Genomic DNA, 18,736 nt, shown 5'->3' on the forward strand with positions numbered 1-18,736 from the left:
GTGAAATTGCTCATTCTGTGAAAACTGGTAATCCAAGTATGGCATGTATGCTAATTATCAATTAATGACTGGCTAATTTTAACTCAGCCTTGGGCAAATCTGTTTCTATTTGCTTCCTCAACTATTAAAAAGGGGGAAATGACTCCTGGCCCGCAGGCATCTTGGTAAAGATTTTACTCTTTGAAAATGCTTTTCTGATGGAAAGTGCCAGACAGATATGCTCATGACACATTAACCTTGAAGTTGAGCAAGAAGGGGCTAGAGTCAAATGACACTAGAAAGTGTGACAGATTGGTAGACAAAGATTGTGAAACTAGAACTGGCTGGGACATCAAGGTTAACATTACCCTCTGACCACTGCTTTTTCTCTCTCCTTTGCCCCTTTTCTCTTTCCCAAGCAAAGTATTGGGGTATCGGAAACCAGGCCTTACCCTTCCTTTAAGAAAGTGGCATACCGCTAGTTCCTTGTGGTTTTGGAGGGGAAAAAAAATCCCATTTGATTCCTCAGCTTGGTGATTTCCTATGATGCCTGTTTTTGTGAATGATATTTATGGATCCCCCTTTCCAGACAATTGCCTTGGAAAGTTATGTAACCAGATACTGATCTGAAGAAAAGACAGACCTGAAGGTTATAAAGTGTTGAATTTGTCCAAAGTTGAGTTCTTGTTTACAGGAGGAGAGCCTGGGACCCTTTTTGCTAGGTTAGCTTTCTCCTTTGCTGAGTCTGAGCACTTGGAATATTTTAGTGCTGGCCTGCTGTGACTCATTGCCTGTCCAGCAGCTTAACAGATGCTTGAGCAAGACCACAATATGTCTCTCAGATAATTAAACATTGGGGCTACGCACAAAAGGACAAGTTTTTATGCATCATTTATGGGGACAGTTTGTCATCAGCCCCTCATTTCCACTTTCTCAATACAGCGTAGTAAACTATGGTATTTGAGAATCCTTATGCTTTGCCCTTTCCCACTTCCCAAACCTGATACAATGCCAGTTTCCATCATTGTCATCCATGTTAGACAGATCTGCTCCATTTCAGTTGCAGGAAACATTCTTAGCAAACACTTACCCAGTGTGTTCAGCAGCAATCAGGCCATTGATGATGATGTAGAAGTTTATTAGAACATGAAGAGAGGAATTACCTACAAGTAATTCTGGAGTGCTGGCTACTAGGAGCCAAATGCCTCATAGGCAGAAATTCATTGAATAGCATGCATTTATTATATGTTGGCTGCCAGAAGTTTAAGCACTTGAGCTCAAACTTGCCATTAGACCCTCCCCAGCATGCGGGCCACCCACCAGTTGCAAGGCATGATCACACGACAGATAACCCGCCCTCCTTGGTAGCAGTATGGATACGGGTAGTAACCTAGTAAAGGTTCACAGACGCGGCGGCAGTAGCGGTTGCCTCGACGGCAGTAAATACAACAATAACCTCTCTCATCCAGCATGGGGTCAAATTCTATTCCATTTTCAGTCTGAAAGAAGAATAAACCGGGGTTGGAGGGGAAGCTTCACCAAGAAGAGGCCCACCAAGCAGGGAAGGACTACAAGACTACATGAGTTGGGGACTGATGAGAAGTTAAATTCCTTAGTCTGATCAAGATTGATCAAGATTGATTATGAATGGACCTCTTAGGGATTCCATGTTTCTTAAATATTTTTTTGTTAAAACAATGACCATTCTCCATTTAGTGACTTTGATCTAAGGGGTAGTGAGTTTTTTGAGGGCTCTTTGCTATCCCTCTAACAAGAGTAATATGAACGTAACTCACATAGTCATTTATTGGAAGCTCTTCCTCACTTGCTTGTCTGGTGTGGCGGGTCTTTTCCACCTTCACTTGAGGGACCACCCACTGCTCATTTTGTTCAATGCCTTTTTTTTCATTGGTAGGAAAGTGAAGATCTTCACCATCCTCCTCAAAGTCTTGTAACTCTGAAACTAAGGTAATAAACACAAAGTTGTGATTCACCTGCTTTGCAAATGGTTCCTGAAAGAAGTGCTTGGGGTTATGGTGTTGGGAATAGAGTTTTTCATTGTGTCTTCTCACTGCCATCATTTAGGCAAACATGAACCACTTTTCCAAACTCCTACAGCTGCAATTTTAAAGAGATTTCCGAAAACAAATCTGACTATTCTAATGTACACAGACCTATTCTTTGCTCATTTGGCATCAAACACTTACTGCTTTGCCTTACTAGCATCCTAATTTTAAAGATGAGGATGGCACCTGGGTGACTCAGTCAGCTGGGCGTTGGACTCTTGGTTTTGGCTGGGATCATAATCTCAGAATCTTGGGATCGAGCCCTGTGTGGGACTCCATGCTGGGTGTGGAGTCTGCTTGGGATTCTCTCTCTTTCTCCCTCTGCCCCTCCCCCTGCTCACATGCTCTCTCTCTCTTAAATAAATAAATAAATAAATAAATAAATAAAATCTTTAAAAAAATGAAGACAGGGAACCTAAGTGTCTCCCATAATGATTTTACCTATGATAGGTGCTCAGTAAATATTTTTTAGTTGCTGGACTTGATTTGGTGCCCTCTGTCTTCCTCCCTTTCCCCCTCTCTTTCCTGTCTTAAATTAAAAAGAAAAAACTTTCTATTTAGAAATAATCTTACATTTACAGAAGAATTGCAAAGGTAGTACAGAATTCCTATATACCCTTTATGTAGTTTCCCCTAATATTAGCATCTCACATAACCATGGTACAATTATGAAAACTAAGAAATTAACATTGGTACAATACTATTAAGTAAACTATAGACTTTATTCAGATTTCATCATTATTTCCACTAATGTCTTTTAGAAAAAGAATGCTGAAGCAGAATTTCTAGCATCCAGTCCAGAATATCACATTGTATTTAGTCACCTTTTTTTTTTAAGCTGCCAAAGAGTACCAGTAGATGCCTGCACTGGTTAGAGTGGCCTCTCTTGAGTAATATAGTAATCTAGGCTGTCTAGAATGAGGGAGGCCGGACTCTCCGTTAGCTGGGCAAAATAAGATGTCCAGAGACCTTTGCCTTCTTTATGAGCTGACTGGAAGTTGAGAGCTGGACTCTTCTACTCTAGAGCTGTAGCACTCAATCACTTTTATAGTGATTCCTAAAACAGCCACAAAGAAATTTGTATTATAGTGACTGTCCTATCTTCTCGGGGGGAATGCCGCCATTTGACACACAGAATCATTCTTGAGACAACAGGACATTGTTTTGGCTCTTCTCTCCTCTGTTCTTGGGTTGGGTACATAGTGGTTTGAGGGATAGTTTGGTATCCTGACTGCACTGAATATAGATGTGCAAAGAAAGATTAGATTTTTGCTATCACTGGTCACATTAGGGTGACATTACCTTTGCTGGGATATTTAAAAGCTTGTCAGCATTAATTTATCTGATATATAACTTGGCTGTAAAAAATTCCTTCTTCCCTTGGCAGTCAGCATATACAGTTTCATCTAACAAGATATAAGCTGATCATTTGTTTTCTTAGAAATGTAGTCTCTAAATGATGGGAACATTAACCTGTTATTGACTTTAGAAAGAGGAGGAGAAAAAGGAGGAGGAGAAGAAGGCATACCTGCTATTAGAGTGGGATTGATCCAATACATGGTCACATTATCACAAATTTCCAGAATTTTGGAATTTTTCAGAAAGTCTCGGTTTTCAATAGGCTTTTCTGCTGGGACCCAAATCACGGACTGTTCAAAAAAAGTTGTGGTAATTTCTTCATTCTGAGAGAAGTAAGTTCAAGGTAGGGATAGGAGGAGAAATTAATAAAATGAGTGAGACATTATGGGATACTGGAAAACACTCTATTTTGAGTCTGAATAACAATTCCAATCCCAGGGCTGCCAGTGAACTAGCTCTGTCATGTGCATACAGTAGGTCCCCTTGGGAGAGTTACCAACTGATCCCTCTCTGGGGGTCTAACAGTAAGGCTGCTTACCGTAACAGGAGTTTTCTCTGCTACCATTTCACTCACAGCTAGGAAGGCTATCCATCATTTTCTGGGCCTCCCACTGGGCCATGTATGTTTTAATTGGGCTTCTGGAATCCTGAGTGATTTACATTTGTTTTTGCCCTTTTAAATGGATGTTGTAAGTGCCAGCATGTTTTAGGCTTGCAACTAAGATTACAAACAGGATTTGATCTCAAGCTGAAAAAACTCTTATAGTCCAAGCTGGTGAGATCAATTACATAACAACCGAACCTAATATTTGGGTTTTACAAGATTTGCCTGTTAATGGTGGCTAGTTGTAGTACAAAAGATGTCTTTTTTGTCTTAAAGTCAAGTCTCCAGCTTGTGACTTCACTGGCCTTACCACTATTTTACTCCTTTCACTCTAGATGTTTACAGTTTGTCTTACAGAGTTTTTTTTCTTACGTTATCAAGAACACTGCCTTCTCTTTGGTTTCTTGTACCGGAAGTAGTTACCTTGTATACCTACTTCTTACTCACTTGTTTTTTAGGCCTTGACATTTCCCCCTACTCTTAATAAGGCTTTTACTTTTCTCTTTGGTTGCTTTCTAGCTTTATGATTTCAGTGTTTTTATTTGTTCTCTGAAATATGGCTTTGTATAATTTTTCCCCTAGTCATTTAAAACTCGAAAGTCTTAGCTCCCTTGCCCTTGAGTCTGTAAAGACCTTGGGATGCATTGAAAGGGACTGTAGAAAAAAGGAGGTTGGTATGCTGACTAGCTTTGTTAGCAAAATCAAGGCTATTTATATAACTACTCTGCATGTTTAGCATGCACAAACCATAGATACAGTGGTGAAAAGTATAGAATAAGAGGGGTTTTGTCATCCAGAACCACAAACTTATTTCATAAAAAAGTCTGTAGCTTGAATATATATATATATACACACATATATGGATTTTCTGAAGGTAAAGTAATCTCACTATCACGAGATAAGTACTTATGTTATTTAAAAGATATGGCAAAATTGAGGAATAAATTAGGGCCAAAATGAGACATTATGGGCCTTTGCCTTTATCTTTTCAGAAAAATTAATCTTGTTGTTTTAGTTTAGGGCTTTAATTGCTGGCTGGCCCTACTCAAATGTTTACATTATTTTCTGTAAAAAGCAGCATATAGTACCTTTTTATCCTATTGATTTTCCTTTCATCTTACCCTTGCCTCCTGCAGTAATTTCTAATATCCTGGAAGTTCTGTTCCTCAGATGCATTGAATTTATGCTTATTTTAAAAAAAATCTCCAAAATTTTTCACTACCATAGGCCTTGAGAGCAGAGCATCATCTTTGGGAAAGCTTCTTCTTTTTCTTGGAAATTCTAGTAACTAAGGCCTGTAATTTTTCTGGCCATAAGGAGACCAGTGGCATGTCTGGGAGAACCAATGATAGCTCTGAGACTTGGGTAAAGGAAAGGATAAAGTGTTCCCTATCCCACCTCACCCTCCCTTGCCCCCACAATAAGAAAAGCAAAAGCAAAAGATAAATGGGTAGGCGAGAATTAAAATGGAAAGAGCTATGTAGGAAGATAGTGAAAAAGAATGGGGGAGAGAGAGAAGAAAGAGGTCTTTACAGTATATAGAGAGACCACTGTGCCATTGCCATAATTTCATTTTAGATTTGCCAGTCAAACACTAAAACGAAGCCAAACAAACCAAACAAACATTTGTTTCTTCTGGCTACAGGGGGAATATGTTGCCACAAGATGGCCTTAGCTAAGGTTCGCCTTATTGCTTCCCTGATAGCAACACACTTTAGTTACAGACAGAGTATCAGGGAAACATTAAGAGCTTGAAGGGCTTTAGTGATGGCTGTGTTTTAGGCCATAATCCTCCATCTCCCACTAGGCTTTCGGGGGCCATTTAGTGATTGCACCAGTATCTTAGGTTACCTTACCCTGGCCTGGCATTATGTTTTCAGAGAATTTGTATTACACTGTAGTTCTCACCTTCTTTGCTTTTGCCTTTCCAAGGGAGGTTAAGTGCAGATTATTCCATTAGCAGCCCAGCATACAATGGTAAGGTGAATGAACTAAAATTTTTAAAATAAGTGAATGCCACAGTGTGATAAAGTGGCAAGGATCTCAGGTGGTCTTGGGACTTTTGTTTTTTAAGACTTTATCTTTAAGCAGGATTGTTTTTGTTCCTCCAACTTACCCCTCTTAACTAGAACTTTGGTTTGGAAGCGAATGTACATAATGTTAAAGGCTACCCACGTATAAAAGTACAGTTGTGCACCTAACAGCATGAACTTTAGTTTTTTGAAAGGCCTGAGTTCAAGATCCCAATCTGCTCGTCACCGTGTGACCTTGGGCAAGTCACTTTTTGGTTCTGAACCAAGTTTCCACAGGGGAAAATGGGGATAATGATAGCACCTACTATAGGGTCATTGTGAGAATCAAATGAGAGTAAAGCATTTAGTACAATATCTGGCGCATAGTTAACACCCAATAACTGATGGCTTTTCCTACCACTATGAATATTCTTACATACCTCATCTATTTCCTCCTCTGGTTCAGAAAATTCAGGAATCACTTTAATCTGAGTTTTGATGAAGCATTTTTGAAGACCTACAAAGTAGATGCCAGTGTAACCCTATAAACAGACAAACAAAACAAAACAAAACAAAACTTCCTGAAATAGCCAAAGTTAATGAGTTCCCTGATCCGTTAAGGCCCCAGGATGGCAAAATCTGAATTCAAAGGAAAGCTTTGTCTTATAAATTAAGTGGAGCCTTAAGGCTATTTTTAACTTGACTAAAATGTTCTAATATTTTAAGTGGGAACCCTTGAGAGGGGGAATATCCAACTTACATTTTTAAAGTCATGTACTTCCAATGTTTCATCAGTGCCATTTCCACTTCTGAATATTTCAGTTCTGGTCACAGGATCAATTTCCATGTAAATCTTCTTCTTCTCTCCATTGCTGTAGAAAGTGTGCTCCATGTCATATGTCTGGAATAACAGAGGAAAACAAGCTCTAAGATACTCGGTGTGTCCCTTCATAAGACACTTTAATTGCATAATATTTGGGGCACCTTCTCTTTCTGGAGCCTTTGTGGTGAGGTGCCATCTCAGCAGCTTACCATTGGGATTTCTCTGAGACTCAAGATTAAAGTGAGGTGCTTTTTGGCACTGGAGCTGATATGGGGATCCCTTCAGAGCCGGTATTTTGTATTCAACCCAAGTTGCTGAACTAATCACTAAAATTCCAACAGTTTTCTTGGCAGCCTGGACTAAATAGCAAATGATATTTTTGCAAACCAGCCTGTAAAGTATTTTCCCCTTATGTTAAACTGATGCTGCTTCTTTAAGTTACCACTTCCTTTCCAAGTGCTCACCCCCTCTCTCCCCCTGAAATTCACTGGGGCTGAGAAAGAGATTTGAACACATTTAGAATGCTTAGGTATTGCTCTTTATCTCCTTATCTATCCAGGGCTTTAATATTACCTCAATAGTCTTGGGTCTGTCTTTTTTAGAATCTGAAGACCATTCTCCTTGGCCAATATTAGGTAATAGTCTTACCCTGACCTCAATTGCGTCCTTTTTCCCTTTCAACTCCAGGAAACATTTATTGCCTTCCCCTGACCCTCTCTTTTATGGGCTAATCAAACCCACTCAGTTTATTCCTGCGTTCTGTTTTCCAAACCTAATTCAGTTGGCTTCAAGTTCTCCTGTATATAGAATTCAGCAACTGTGTCAAGTGCCCCGCACTAAGTAATATGGTATCTTCCAAGAACAGTGCCTTGGAAAGCCTCCTTATCAGGTCATTCTTGAGTGGTTGCAGCAAAACCCCAGACTCTCTCTGGCCCTCTAAAAGTGACAATTTTTTTCTTAGGACCAAGAGGACCAGTCCCATCAAGTGTCCCAGTATAGGAGTAAGCCCATTAGCTATAACTGATGACACATTTGTAGCTAGAAACAAACAACAAACCTAAAGTAATTCACTACCTATCATAAACCAAGCCAGACCTTATGGGCATGTGGAAATCTGTCTTATCCCTGTTGTTAGGATGCCATCTGCTATCATACTCATTTTTCGTTAGGAAAAAAATTGGGTAAACTAAAATCCCCCTAAAACAAGTCATCTATAGAGCCAAAGTTGCTTTCTAATGATATGGTTCCCAGTGATAGCATTTTAGAGCTTGTACTGGGTTGGGTTGCTTTTTAATGTCTGCCAGTGTCTGTGACTAAATGTTAGTTTAACCTGGTCAAATTTTCCACAACTCAAGTAGAGAAACGAGTTGAAAGGGTTTGTAGAAACAATGTTATATCAAGTGTGAAAAGTCTATGTAACTGCTGAATAGGAAGAGACAATGTCATTTACCTCCTTGTCTCTACAGTGCCTTGGACAAGGCCAATGCTTAAGTATTGAGTGTACTCAATTAAGTATTAAGTATTCAACATAAGTTTTTCCTACCAATGACAAATTCTCATCTTCATAAAGAGACATTTTGAACATTGGCAATGTCTTTTAAGAAACCATACTTTAAAAGGGGAAGGAAAATGGTATTTACAACCTTCCAGCCACTGCAGAGTTAACTCAGGAAGTCTGGCCTGGTTTGTGACAGGTAGCAAACAAATTCCTTTAGGCTTGTTATTTGCTTCTAGTTATAAATATGTCCTCAATTCCAGCTCTGCAGCCAGCTTGAGAAACTTCTACCTATGGCAACAAATTGAACTCTCAGTCAGCCTGACCTAAGTAGAGGACAGAGGCATCTACTTCAGATCTGGTCTTGTCAGATCTCCCAAAAGGAGGGAATTTCTTCAGAAATACTATCCATTGTTGAGACAAATGTCGACACTACTAGTCATTGGGGGTGGGGTGAGGTGTTTGTTTCATCAGTAACACTACTGATGGATTATTGCATGGAAAAATGAGGTTAGAGACTAGGGGATGTTGGAATGCTGCCTACCTGGGCAAAAGAAAAATAGAGGCTGTATTTTCAATCATTAGTAGAAGACTATGGAACCATACTGGTGACATTTAGAATTTCAGTGTACTTCTGTGGAATGAGTTTTCCTGCACTGTTGGCAATGCACTTCATTTGGACACCTTGCTAGATGAAAACTATTGGAAACTGCCAAGCTCAGCAGATCTTGATTACTTTCAACATTCCTTCAAAGAGGTTTTTTGGTTTTTTGTTTAGTTTAGTTTTGTTTTTTGTTTTGATGGAGGAGAAGGGGTCAATTCTGATTGTATCCACTAACCAGCTTCTTGGCTTTTTTTTTTTTTTTTTAAAGCAGTGATAGATTGCTAAATGGAGTGAGATCAGAAAGACTTCATTTATATGTGAATCCTGGATAAGGGGTGGGGGTGGAAAGCTATATATTCACCCAGATGGAATTCTACTATCAAAGGTGTCCTTTTGGAACAGACTGTCCTTGTCTAGGAAGATGATGCCTGTGGCCCACTTTGGACTGTTTGGGGATGGGTTTGAGCAAATCCAGACATACTGTCTCGCCCAGGTCCCTGTGGAGCACATTGCCTGGGTAATGGCTATGCAAGTTCCACTGGCCCATATGAAGACTGAGCTCATGACTTTGGCCTCAGAAATACTTTTCTCTCTACTAAGCTCACTGGCTCAGGGGCTGAGGGTCTTTCTGGAGAGGAAGGAATAAATGGGTTTGTCCTTTCCAGGCACTAACTAAAGCAGAGAGAGGATGACTGGCCTGAGAGACGTATGACTGGGCTCTCAGTAGCTCATCTCACACTGCACCCCAACTCAGCTTTACTTCAAGAAGGACAGAGCAAGGACAGAGTGTGATGAGGAGTACACGTCTGTCAAGTTGGCAAATGGGGAAAGTTAATCATTGGTGTTTCTAGGGAACCTAGTTCTTTTCATATCCTGTTCACTTTGTACCTTCTTAGTCCTTCCCTTTCTTCCCATCTCCCTCTATCCCTTTGTCTCCTGTCTAGACATCTTGGAATCTCATGGAGTGCCAGGTCCCTTATGTCAAAGAAGAAATCAATTTGACAAATGATTTCACACTAAGATGATTGGGATGGGTATTTGTCTCTTAAAAAATGAGTGCAATACTTAATTCTAAGGAATGAATTACTAATGATGGATTTTAAGAAGAATGACACCAGGAATAAGAGATATTTTGGAGGCAAAGGCATCCTTCCAGCACAACTCAAATAGGTTCCTATTCTACCCACATGTAGGGCTGCTCTTAACTATAAGGACCAGAACACTGGAGTGGGACAGGGAAGCCTATGGAGTGGAATATGACTCAGATGTGAAATGAAATAAATATGTGATTCAGTTCAGGCAGTGAGAGATGTAAGAAGAGCACACTGAGAAAACATGGAGCAAAAACAAACTCATTTCTCTTCCCTGCCCAGGAATTCTTTCCTCAATCCAGTTAAAGCCTCTACTCAGGTAGCAAATGAGCCCTAACATCCCCCTTTCACAATTTTCCCTGTTTCTTGCCTCAGTCTGTGGCAATCTCTGAGAATAGAAAAGAAAGCTTTTTATAAAAAGTAATGTTGCCAGAGACCTCAGTGTGATGGATCTGTTCTGGGGGCAAGTACCTTTAGCCTTTCCTAAAAGGGATTTGAGGACATTTGGCTTAGGTTTGCCTCTTGAAGCCTGTGATTAATCTAGCTGCTCTTCTCTCCACCTTCATCCTTTACTGTCTGTTTATGAGGTACACTCTCCAAAGGTGAAATACATGCTCAGAATAGCTGGCTAGCAGGTGTTAGGCTGGAAGGAAGGGAAGAGAATGCATTGTACCATTTTATTACCAACCTAGCCTGTGGGAATTAAAGGGCCTCTGGGTATTTCTTTACCAACACAGAGCAGACAGATTGTTTCTTATGCAAAGTTGGACTTCTGCATCTTCAATCACCAGTTCTCAGCCCTGAAAAAAATTGGCATAAGCAGCACAGACATTCCTCTTTTTCAACAAGAAAAAACCATTTCTTTCATCTACAGACTCAAGTTGGCTGGGAAGTTATCCCATGCCCACTGTCCCCACCACCCCTTATTCTTAAATGCAACGTAAGAACAGTAGAAAGAATCCTTAGACCATGTTCTAGTCCTAGCCTCAACTTTGCCACTTAAAAGCTGTGTGACCTTGGGCAAGTCACCAAGTTTCTCTGGAGTTTCAGTTCCCGTCTTTATCTCCCATGCCTTGCCAGATGCAATGTTGAGTAGTTGACAAAATTAGTTCTGCTCAGATTTGGGCTAACACCTGTTAGGTTGATGATCGGACTGCTACTACCTGTTAATCACCTGGCTGCTTTCCTTATACAGCCCCAATGCCACTCTCAGTGGCTGAAAGACAGCTCCCTTTGAGGACCCAGGTTTCCCTTGCTGGTGCCATGTAAGTTGCTCAGCAAATGCTGCCTTAGGAGAATGAAGGGACTGAATAAGAATGTGCCCACAGTAGCCAGAGTCCTGGTACACATAATTGGGGCTGCCTCCTAATAGCTCAGAGCAAAAGTTGGCCCAGTGAGAGTTGCTGTTTGTGTGAGGATGGACTTTGCTCCTGCAATGGTTTGGGAGGAAAATGAAATGAAGAGAAGTCTTCTTTTTTAAAATGCCGATGTGGCACCATCTGGAGAAGCTCAGTCCCTCTGCTAAAGAGATTTCAGCTACAACTCCAACTTTTTCCTTGAGGGTATGAATGCTTCTCCAGACCCACATTTTATCCACCAAACTGCTGTGTAGGAAAGCCCAGGGAACTCAGGAAGGAGAGTTGTATCAATTGTGTGCTAAGAAGAGGAGTAGAAGAAGAAGAAAGTGGGTCTCTGGCCAATGCTAGCATTAGAGAAACAGGCCCAGGAAAGCTGGATCCAGACTTAGCAAGGAAGTGTTTTTTCTAAGCAAAGGATTTCTAGCCTACGATGATAATTGGGCTTGCAAACCTGGGTGAGGCTGTCTTAATGATTATTTGTAGTTGAGGTTGGGGGGAGAGGGCAGAAAGATGCCCACCTATCCCTACCACTTCTCTTGTCATTCTGATAGTATGTAGGAGTTATGAAGACGCTCCCAGTAATCTGTTGATTGCTGTGTGGGCCTTAGGACTTACGGTTTCTAAAGAGCCCTAAAGTCACCAGGCAGTTCCTAGATATGGCAGGAAGGGCAGAATTTCATTTATTTAAATTATCATCTTTCTGCCTCATTCTTCAAAGGGTTAGAGGGGATAGGTTATAAGGTCTGTGCTGCATCTATAAATTGCTGGTTTAAAGGCTGGGATTTTTATGACCTGTTTTCTCCATGTTGGATTAATTAGCTGGGGAGTTGGCTTCTAATTGTTTCAAGTTAAATGTGTAATGCAGGGAGGTTTAAAGAAGAATGTTCCTCTAGGGAATTGGCTTCAAATATCCCTGAGCAGTCACTGCCTGGAAGTGGAGCCTCATTGTGATGTGCTCTCAAAATCTCTGGGACTGAATAGGTCCCTTCTGCTTGGTTGAGAAAGCTGAATACAGAATTTGATGGTCTGGCTTTCATTCAGCTCAAGTGGCTCCTATATGTGGTTGTGGGTTAGGGGTCTGTAGCCTATAAGGGAGTGCAGCAGCTACCCCAGAGTTAATCCCTTTTGTTTCACTTCATTTTGATGCCTTTCTGTTTCTGGAGTGTGTGTGTGTGTGTGTGTGTGTGTGTGTGTATGCATGCGTGCACGTGTGCTCATGCCTGAGGTGAGGAAAGGTAATCAAGCATGTCTTACTCCCACTTTGGGATCAGGAATCTGGATCTTTTGTATACACCAAAGTGGGAGGTAATAGAAGGAAAAGAACGACTTACTGGCATGGAAATGTCAACACCAGATGTAAGACGTTAAGTAAATACTGTTTATTTTAAACAGATGTCAAAAAAACGAAATAAAAAGGAGATATGATGGAGGCTAGAGGAGCAAACACTAAGAGCTTGGAGGAAGCCCCAGGAGAGCAACAAATCTCTCCATCCATAAGCACAACAGCATCAACAATTCTGTCCACCAAGGGCCCCATGGTCCCCACAGGTCCCATAGGTTGTAAAGGAAAGTCCAGAAGAGCCTGGATTTTAATCTGCTATTTCTTGCTAGGCCATACTCTTAAGGGGAGAGTCTTTAATTTGTGCAAGATGCCTGGATCCTTTTCTTTTGCAAATCTTTTTCCAAGACTAATCTGACTATTTTTCTCTTCCCAGGATTCATAAGTCAGCTCCGAGGCAGACTTATTGGCAATCTTAGCCATTGGAAACATAGATGGTCTCTTGGACTCTTTGTCTGGGAATTGAAGGTAGTGGTAGACTGAGGGAAGCATTCACATCTCCAGCTGGTTCTTTAGTTTTCAATGGACCCAGCCTGGTCTTGTGGTGAAGGCCAGGACTTAAATATCAAAGACTATAAATTGCAACTTCCCAATTGGAATGGGGAACAAATAACCTTTGTTCATGGTGGAAAAAGTTTACCTAGGAGACACCTATTGTCTTTTACCAGATTACTTTGCAATAATTTTGTTCATTTCTGAGAATCCCTTTGCTGAAAAGCACATCCCAAGATGGATTACTTCGTGAGAGATTTGATTCTTGATAAACTTTATTTGGTAGCGTACCCCACCTCTTCTGTGCATGCACTGAATAGGTTTTACTTTTGGTTTGAGGAATCACAGAATTGTTCCTTATAATGCATTAAAAAGGGAACTGACGTGAGAAGCAAAGATGATATAATACGGAAGCAGAGGGAACCATGGGCCCTGTTAGTGAGTTTGGCACCTTGCAAGATAAAAACAAGGTCTTACTTAGTCATTTATAGTTGCACTGAGGCAAATAACATTGAAAGTTTAGAAAAACACATAAACTTCAAAATAGCATTTGCAGTACCAACAGCTACAATAAAACAAGAAAGGCCATCTGGCCCCATGTTTAGTCATGCTTGCACAGGTGGTCAAAAGGGCTGGCTACCTACCACACTCAGTTAAGTACATTATGACCATGGAGCACAAAAGGGGTTATTGTCCTCTAACTCACCTATAATTGTCTAAAGGATCCAATAATATTCAATTTGTGGGGCAGCACATTACCTAGGGAATTGGCTAAGTGGTAGCCGAATTGGATTGGAATGCATTTTGGCACTTTTATTCATTTGCTGTTTCCTTCCTGATCTCTATTTCTTTGTCCACCTTGATAGCCTGAATATAGGTGGATTCTCTAGAAAGAAATGTGAACAGAAAGTAGTTAAGAAGCAGGGCACAGTGCAAGAAATGAGAGAGAGAGAGAGAGAAAGAGAAAGAGGGAGAGAGAGGGGAGAGAGAGAGAGAGAATGAGAGAAATGGATAACTATAGGCATTGGGTGATGCCTGAAATCCTTTCTGGAACAAGGTGTAAATAAAAAGGTGAACCAACAAGATGGGCTGCTTTGCTTTTCATTCTCCTTCCTATTTAAACTTGATAAGATAGCCTCTGGGACTAAATGAAACTGGGTATGGCAATAGAGGTGAAGAATCCAAGGGTAGCTATGCCTTATTTCTCTGTTTTCTTTTGGACACTTGTTCAGTTAATTTTCTATTTTCTCTCCTTTGCCTCTCCTTTTTCATCTATCCATATTCTTTCCTCTCTGCTCCTATCACTCCTTTGGCTCTCAGTAGTCCATGCTAACCCATTTTCTTCTTGTCTCTCATTCTCCCTCCTGGATATATGCCCTTCTCTTCCTACACCTGTTATGAAATAGAAATGAACATCTCATGATAACAAATTAATAGCAAAAGTAACAACAACCCACATGCAGAGAGAAAAATGTGGCAAAGACAGAAAACCATCTACATACCTTGTAGCTTGTACATTTATTACTTATCTCTTAAATGGAAATTGTTAGCATGAAGGAACTATGATTTTCTTTGGGTCACATCTAAACTTGCTTATTGCATGTGAGTCTGGGAGTAATCATAACATTAAGGTACACTAATATCAACTACAGTGGCCACCTAGGTATACCAAATGATCTCGCTATCAGAAGATTTCGGAGGTACCTGTGATTAATGACTTGTTTCTACCTTGTGGCATTACTATCTCAGTGGGTCAGTGACAATTGTGGCTGGTGAGGAGCCAAAAAGCTCTAGTTTTTTTTTTGTTTGTTTTTAAGTCATAAATACATGTGAAGTCAGGTATGAGAATTGCTTCTTCTGAAAAGGAGTTGCTGCCTGTCCTCAGAGCAGATGCGTTAAGTCAGAAACATAATCCCTGAAAATCCTTTGCTGCCATTTCTGGTGATTTCTTCTTATGTGGTGGTATAATTACTTTCCATCAGCTTCTGCCCAGATAATTGAAAGAAAGATGAAAAGTATTTTTTTCTTACAGTAAAAATTTGCTTCTAGGAGGAGTCTTAACTTCTTAAAGCCGAGCATTATTAAAAAGTGCGTAATTCTACTCCTATTACTACTAACTGAAATACAGAAAACATATTTTTCCCTTACCAAAATAATTAGGCAAATAAAAGAAAGCAAAATCTTGATTCAGTTTTTCATACCACCAGAAAATATATGCAAAAGGGACTTAATGATTTTCATTTCAGAGTAATATACATGTCAAGCACTAATTAAATTCAATCAAACTCAAAACAGAAGCATTAGATATTAATGTGCATTTACTTACTTTTTTGGGTGTCTCCGGCCAGAAGTGCTTGCCCCCCCAAAACAGGACAATTAGAGTTAGGGCCAGGATACCAAACACCAATCCACAAATCTTAAGTGATTTACATATCTTCTTGGATTTAAAAGCTTCTGCCTAAGCAAAGAACAGAGAGAATAAAACAATACACAATAGCTCTTAAAATAGCAAGCCATACTTCAAAGTCACCTTTGATTTCACTTTCTAATGTTCACATTGCGATACGATAAATCTGTGAAACCATGCTTCTGCTCAAAAGGGAAAAAATATGAATCAACTTACATTTAGAATGTGACAGTCCTCACAGTTCTCTGGAGGATTCTTTGCCATGCTCTCTCAGCACACAGTACTCTTTTCCTGCTTTGAGAGGACTGAGAGACCACTGCTGAGGTGGAGTTGCAAGTGAGTCAGCTAACAGATGCCAGAGGAGAAGCTGAATTTATATGGCTCAAATATGTCATACCAGAGCCTGAGGGAGCCTGGGGGGCTCCTGTGCTGCGATTTGTTACATAGATATACCCATATATGTATATAACTTCTGTGCACAGAACTCCATCCAGAATGGCAAAGACAGAAGGTTATAATGAAAACTATTGTCCTGGGGGTTGGCTTGGAAGGGGACCAAACCTAGGACACATTGAAATGATTTTTCACTATGAACTTAAAATATCAGTGGCAACACATGCTGCACACTCCAGAAATAAGCAAACAAAACAAAAAAGGAATGAAGTCCTGATTTCAATTCCACTTGTTTTAACAAATATTTATTGCAGGGATATTAAATGTCAGGCACTGTACTTGGTGTTGGAGATTCAGAAATGAATAAGGTACTGCCTCCTCCATTATGATAAAACTTTTTGAGGACTGAGATCAATATGTACTCAACTAATTACAATTAAAAACCAGATTAAAAGATTAATGATACATTTTTTCTCTCTCTTCATCCTATCTCTCTGATTATTTTCCTTCCCTGAATTCTCTTCCTCAGTCTGTTCTTTAATGTTAATATTCCTTATGGTTCTATCTTGATTATATTCTAACTCTATATACTCTTCTTAGATGATCTCACCCACTCCTATAGTTTAAAGTGTCAGCTGCATATCAATGATTTCTAAATCTGTATCTATAATCCCTTTCTATCTCCTGAATTTCAAAGCATTTGAATATCTCTACCTGGATGTACCTCAGAAACCTCAAACTCAACATGTCCCACATAAAACTTCTTCTTTTGAAACCCCCTTTTCCCAACCTACTCTCCTCCATATTTTTAATCTTGCTTGGTGGTTATATTAGTTTTCTAGAGGTACCATAACAAAGTACCACAGACTGGGTGGCATAAACAGCAGAAATTTATATTCTCACAGCTCTAGAGGCCGGAAGTCCAAGATCAAGGTGTCAGCAGAGTTGCTTTATACTGAGACCTCTCTCCTTGCTTTGTAGATGGTCTTCTTCATGTTCACATGGCATTCTCTCTCTATGCATGTCCTAATTTCTTCTTATGAGGACAACAGTCTTATTGGACTAGGGCCCATGCATATGACCTTATTTTTACTTAATTACCTCTTTAAAAGCCCTATCTCCAAATATAGTTACATTCTAAGATAATGAGTATTAGGGCTTCAACATATGAGTTTAGTAGGGTGAAGGGCACAGTTCAGTCCATAACAGTGGAACCATCATCCAACCAGGCTCCAAAACCAGAAAACTGAGGTTTGTCCCTGACTCCCCTCTCTTTTTCACATTCCCTTGATCTAATCAGTCACCAAATTTTGTGGATTCTAAATTCTTACATCCTTCAAAGCCATTCTTTCCTCCCTATGTTTACCATTAAAGCTTAGTTTAGGTCTCTAAGAGGTCTCAAATCCAGGCCGTTCTCTCAGGGCTCTAGACCCATGTGTCTCTCTAACCTGTTGGATCTCTTCACTTGGATATTTCATAAGCAGTTCTAATATCACACGTCTCAAACTGAATTAATTATCTTCCCTTCCAAACATACTTTTCTTTCTGTATTATCTCCCTCATTAAATGACACGATGATTAGTCTTTAGAATGGAAATCTCCAAATGATCCTTAGTTTTTTCTTTCTTGTTCATCCCATGCCTAATCAATTATTAAATCCAGTCAATTTTGCCTCTGAATTATCTCTCCAGTTCTGTTCTCTCCATTCTCAATTGCCACTGCCTTAGTTGCAACAACTTTTACTGTTGCATTAGAATTCTAACTGGTTTCTTTGCCTCCAATTCATTGCCTTCAAGGTGCTCTTTCTAAGATGCAAATCTGGGGATAATCTTTCCCCTGCTTAAAATCCTTTCATTTCTATTCATTGTCTATAAAATCAAAGCTACTTATGGTGACAACACAGACATTTCATGGTCTGGACTCTGCCTACGTCTCCAGCCTTGATTTTGGATAATTTCTTTCATAGAGATGGAGTAAACCGGGGTTCTCTACTGGGCAGGGCCATGAAGCATGTACATGTGACTTCATCCACATCCTAATGTCTCAAAGAAAAATAATTTTCCAACTATTGCAGGCATAATTATGCGTGAAATTGATTATGTAATTTATGAAATATAAGTCATGGTTTTATTTGTTTTACAATTCTTAACCAAGCTTAGAAAAAAAGATAAAGTCATGAGAGTAGTCTCATGGAGAAACCTATGTTTACTATGCTAGATGATTTCCCCCTTCACAATGTTACACTATGCCTCCAATGCCTTCCTTATACTTTACCCTTTATTGATACTGAGCACCCTCTGCTTTTTCACACTATGGGGCATTTGCACATGCTGTACTCTTTGCTTGGATTTCCCTTCGTTGTTCTTTCTTTGTATCTTACTCATACTTTAAATCTTGCACTTATACTGCATTATAGTTCACTTATAGGTGTTTTTCTCCCGAACAGATTTTGAGATCTTTAAAAACATGCCTTATTTGTTAAAAGTATTTAATTAAAATAGAGGTCAAAGCAATATGCCATGGAAGGATGGGGGCAATGATTAATTCTGATTCAGTAGAGCAGGGAAAATGGCACAAAACACATGGAATTGCAGTAAATTGTTCATTTATTAGCACTGTTTACTCAGTGCCCTATATGTGGTAGGCACTGTTATAGGGGCTGGACATATATTTAGACAAGACAAACACAGTCCCTGACGTTATAAAGCTCTGAG

At 39.9% G+C, this 18,736-nt stretch overlaps 1 protein-coding gene across 2 annotated transcripts; it reads right to left on the reverse strand.

Moving 5' to 3' along the window:
• Positions 1–737: 737 nt before the first annotated feature.
• On the reverse strand, positions 738–16,113 carry TNMD (tenomodulin). 2 transcript variants are annotated; one of them, XM_032390046.1, is made up of 7 exons: positions 15,846–16,113; positions 15,549–15,680; positions 6,781–6,921; positions 6,461–6,562; positions 3,574–3,727; positions 1,776–1,942; positions 740–1,478 (listed from the first exon to the last, which is right to left on the reverse strand). In XM_032390046.1, the coding sequence occupies exons 1-7, from the start codon at positions 15,891–15,893 to the stop codon at positions 1,269–1,271; spliced, it is 954 nt and encodes a 317-aa protein (XP_032245937.1). In that variant the 5' UTR covers positions 15,894–16,113; the 3' UTR covers positions 740–1,268. The 2 variants fall into 2 exon arrangements, with proteins under 2 accessions (XP_032245938.1, XP_032245937.1); XM_032390047.1 differs by lacking the exon at positions 6,461–6,562 and having other exon boundaries at positions 738–1,478; positions 15,846–15,967.
• Between the last annotated feature and the right edge of the window lie 2,623 nt (positions 16,114–18,736).

This window comes from Phoca vitulina, unplaced genomic scaffold, assembly GCF_004348235.1.
Source record: "Phoca vitulina isolate PV1807 unplaced genomic scaffold, GSC_HSeal_1.0 scaffold57, whole genome shotgun sequence".
In the NCBI taxonomy this organism is placed as follows: Eukaryota; Metazoa; Chordata; class Mammalia; order Carnivora; family Phocidae; genus Phoca; species Phoca vitulina.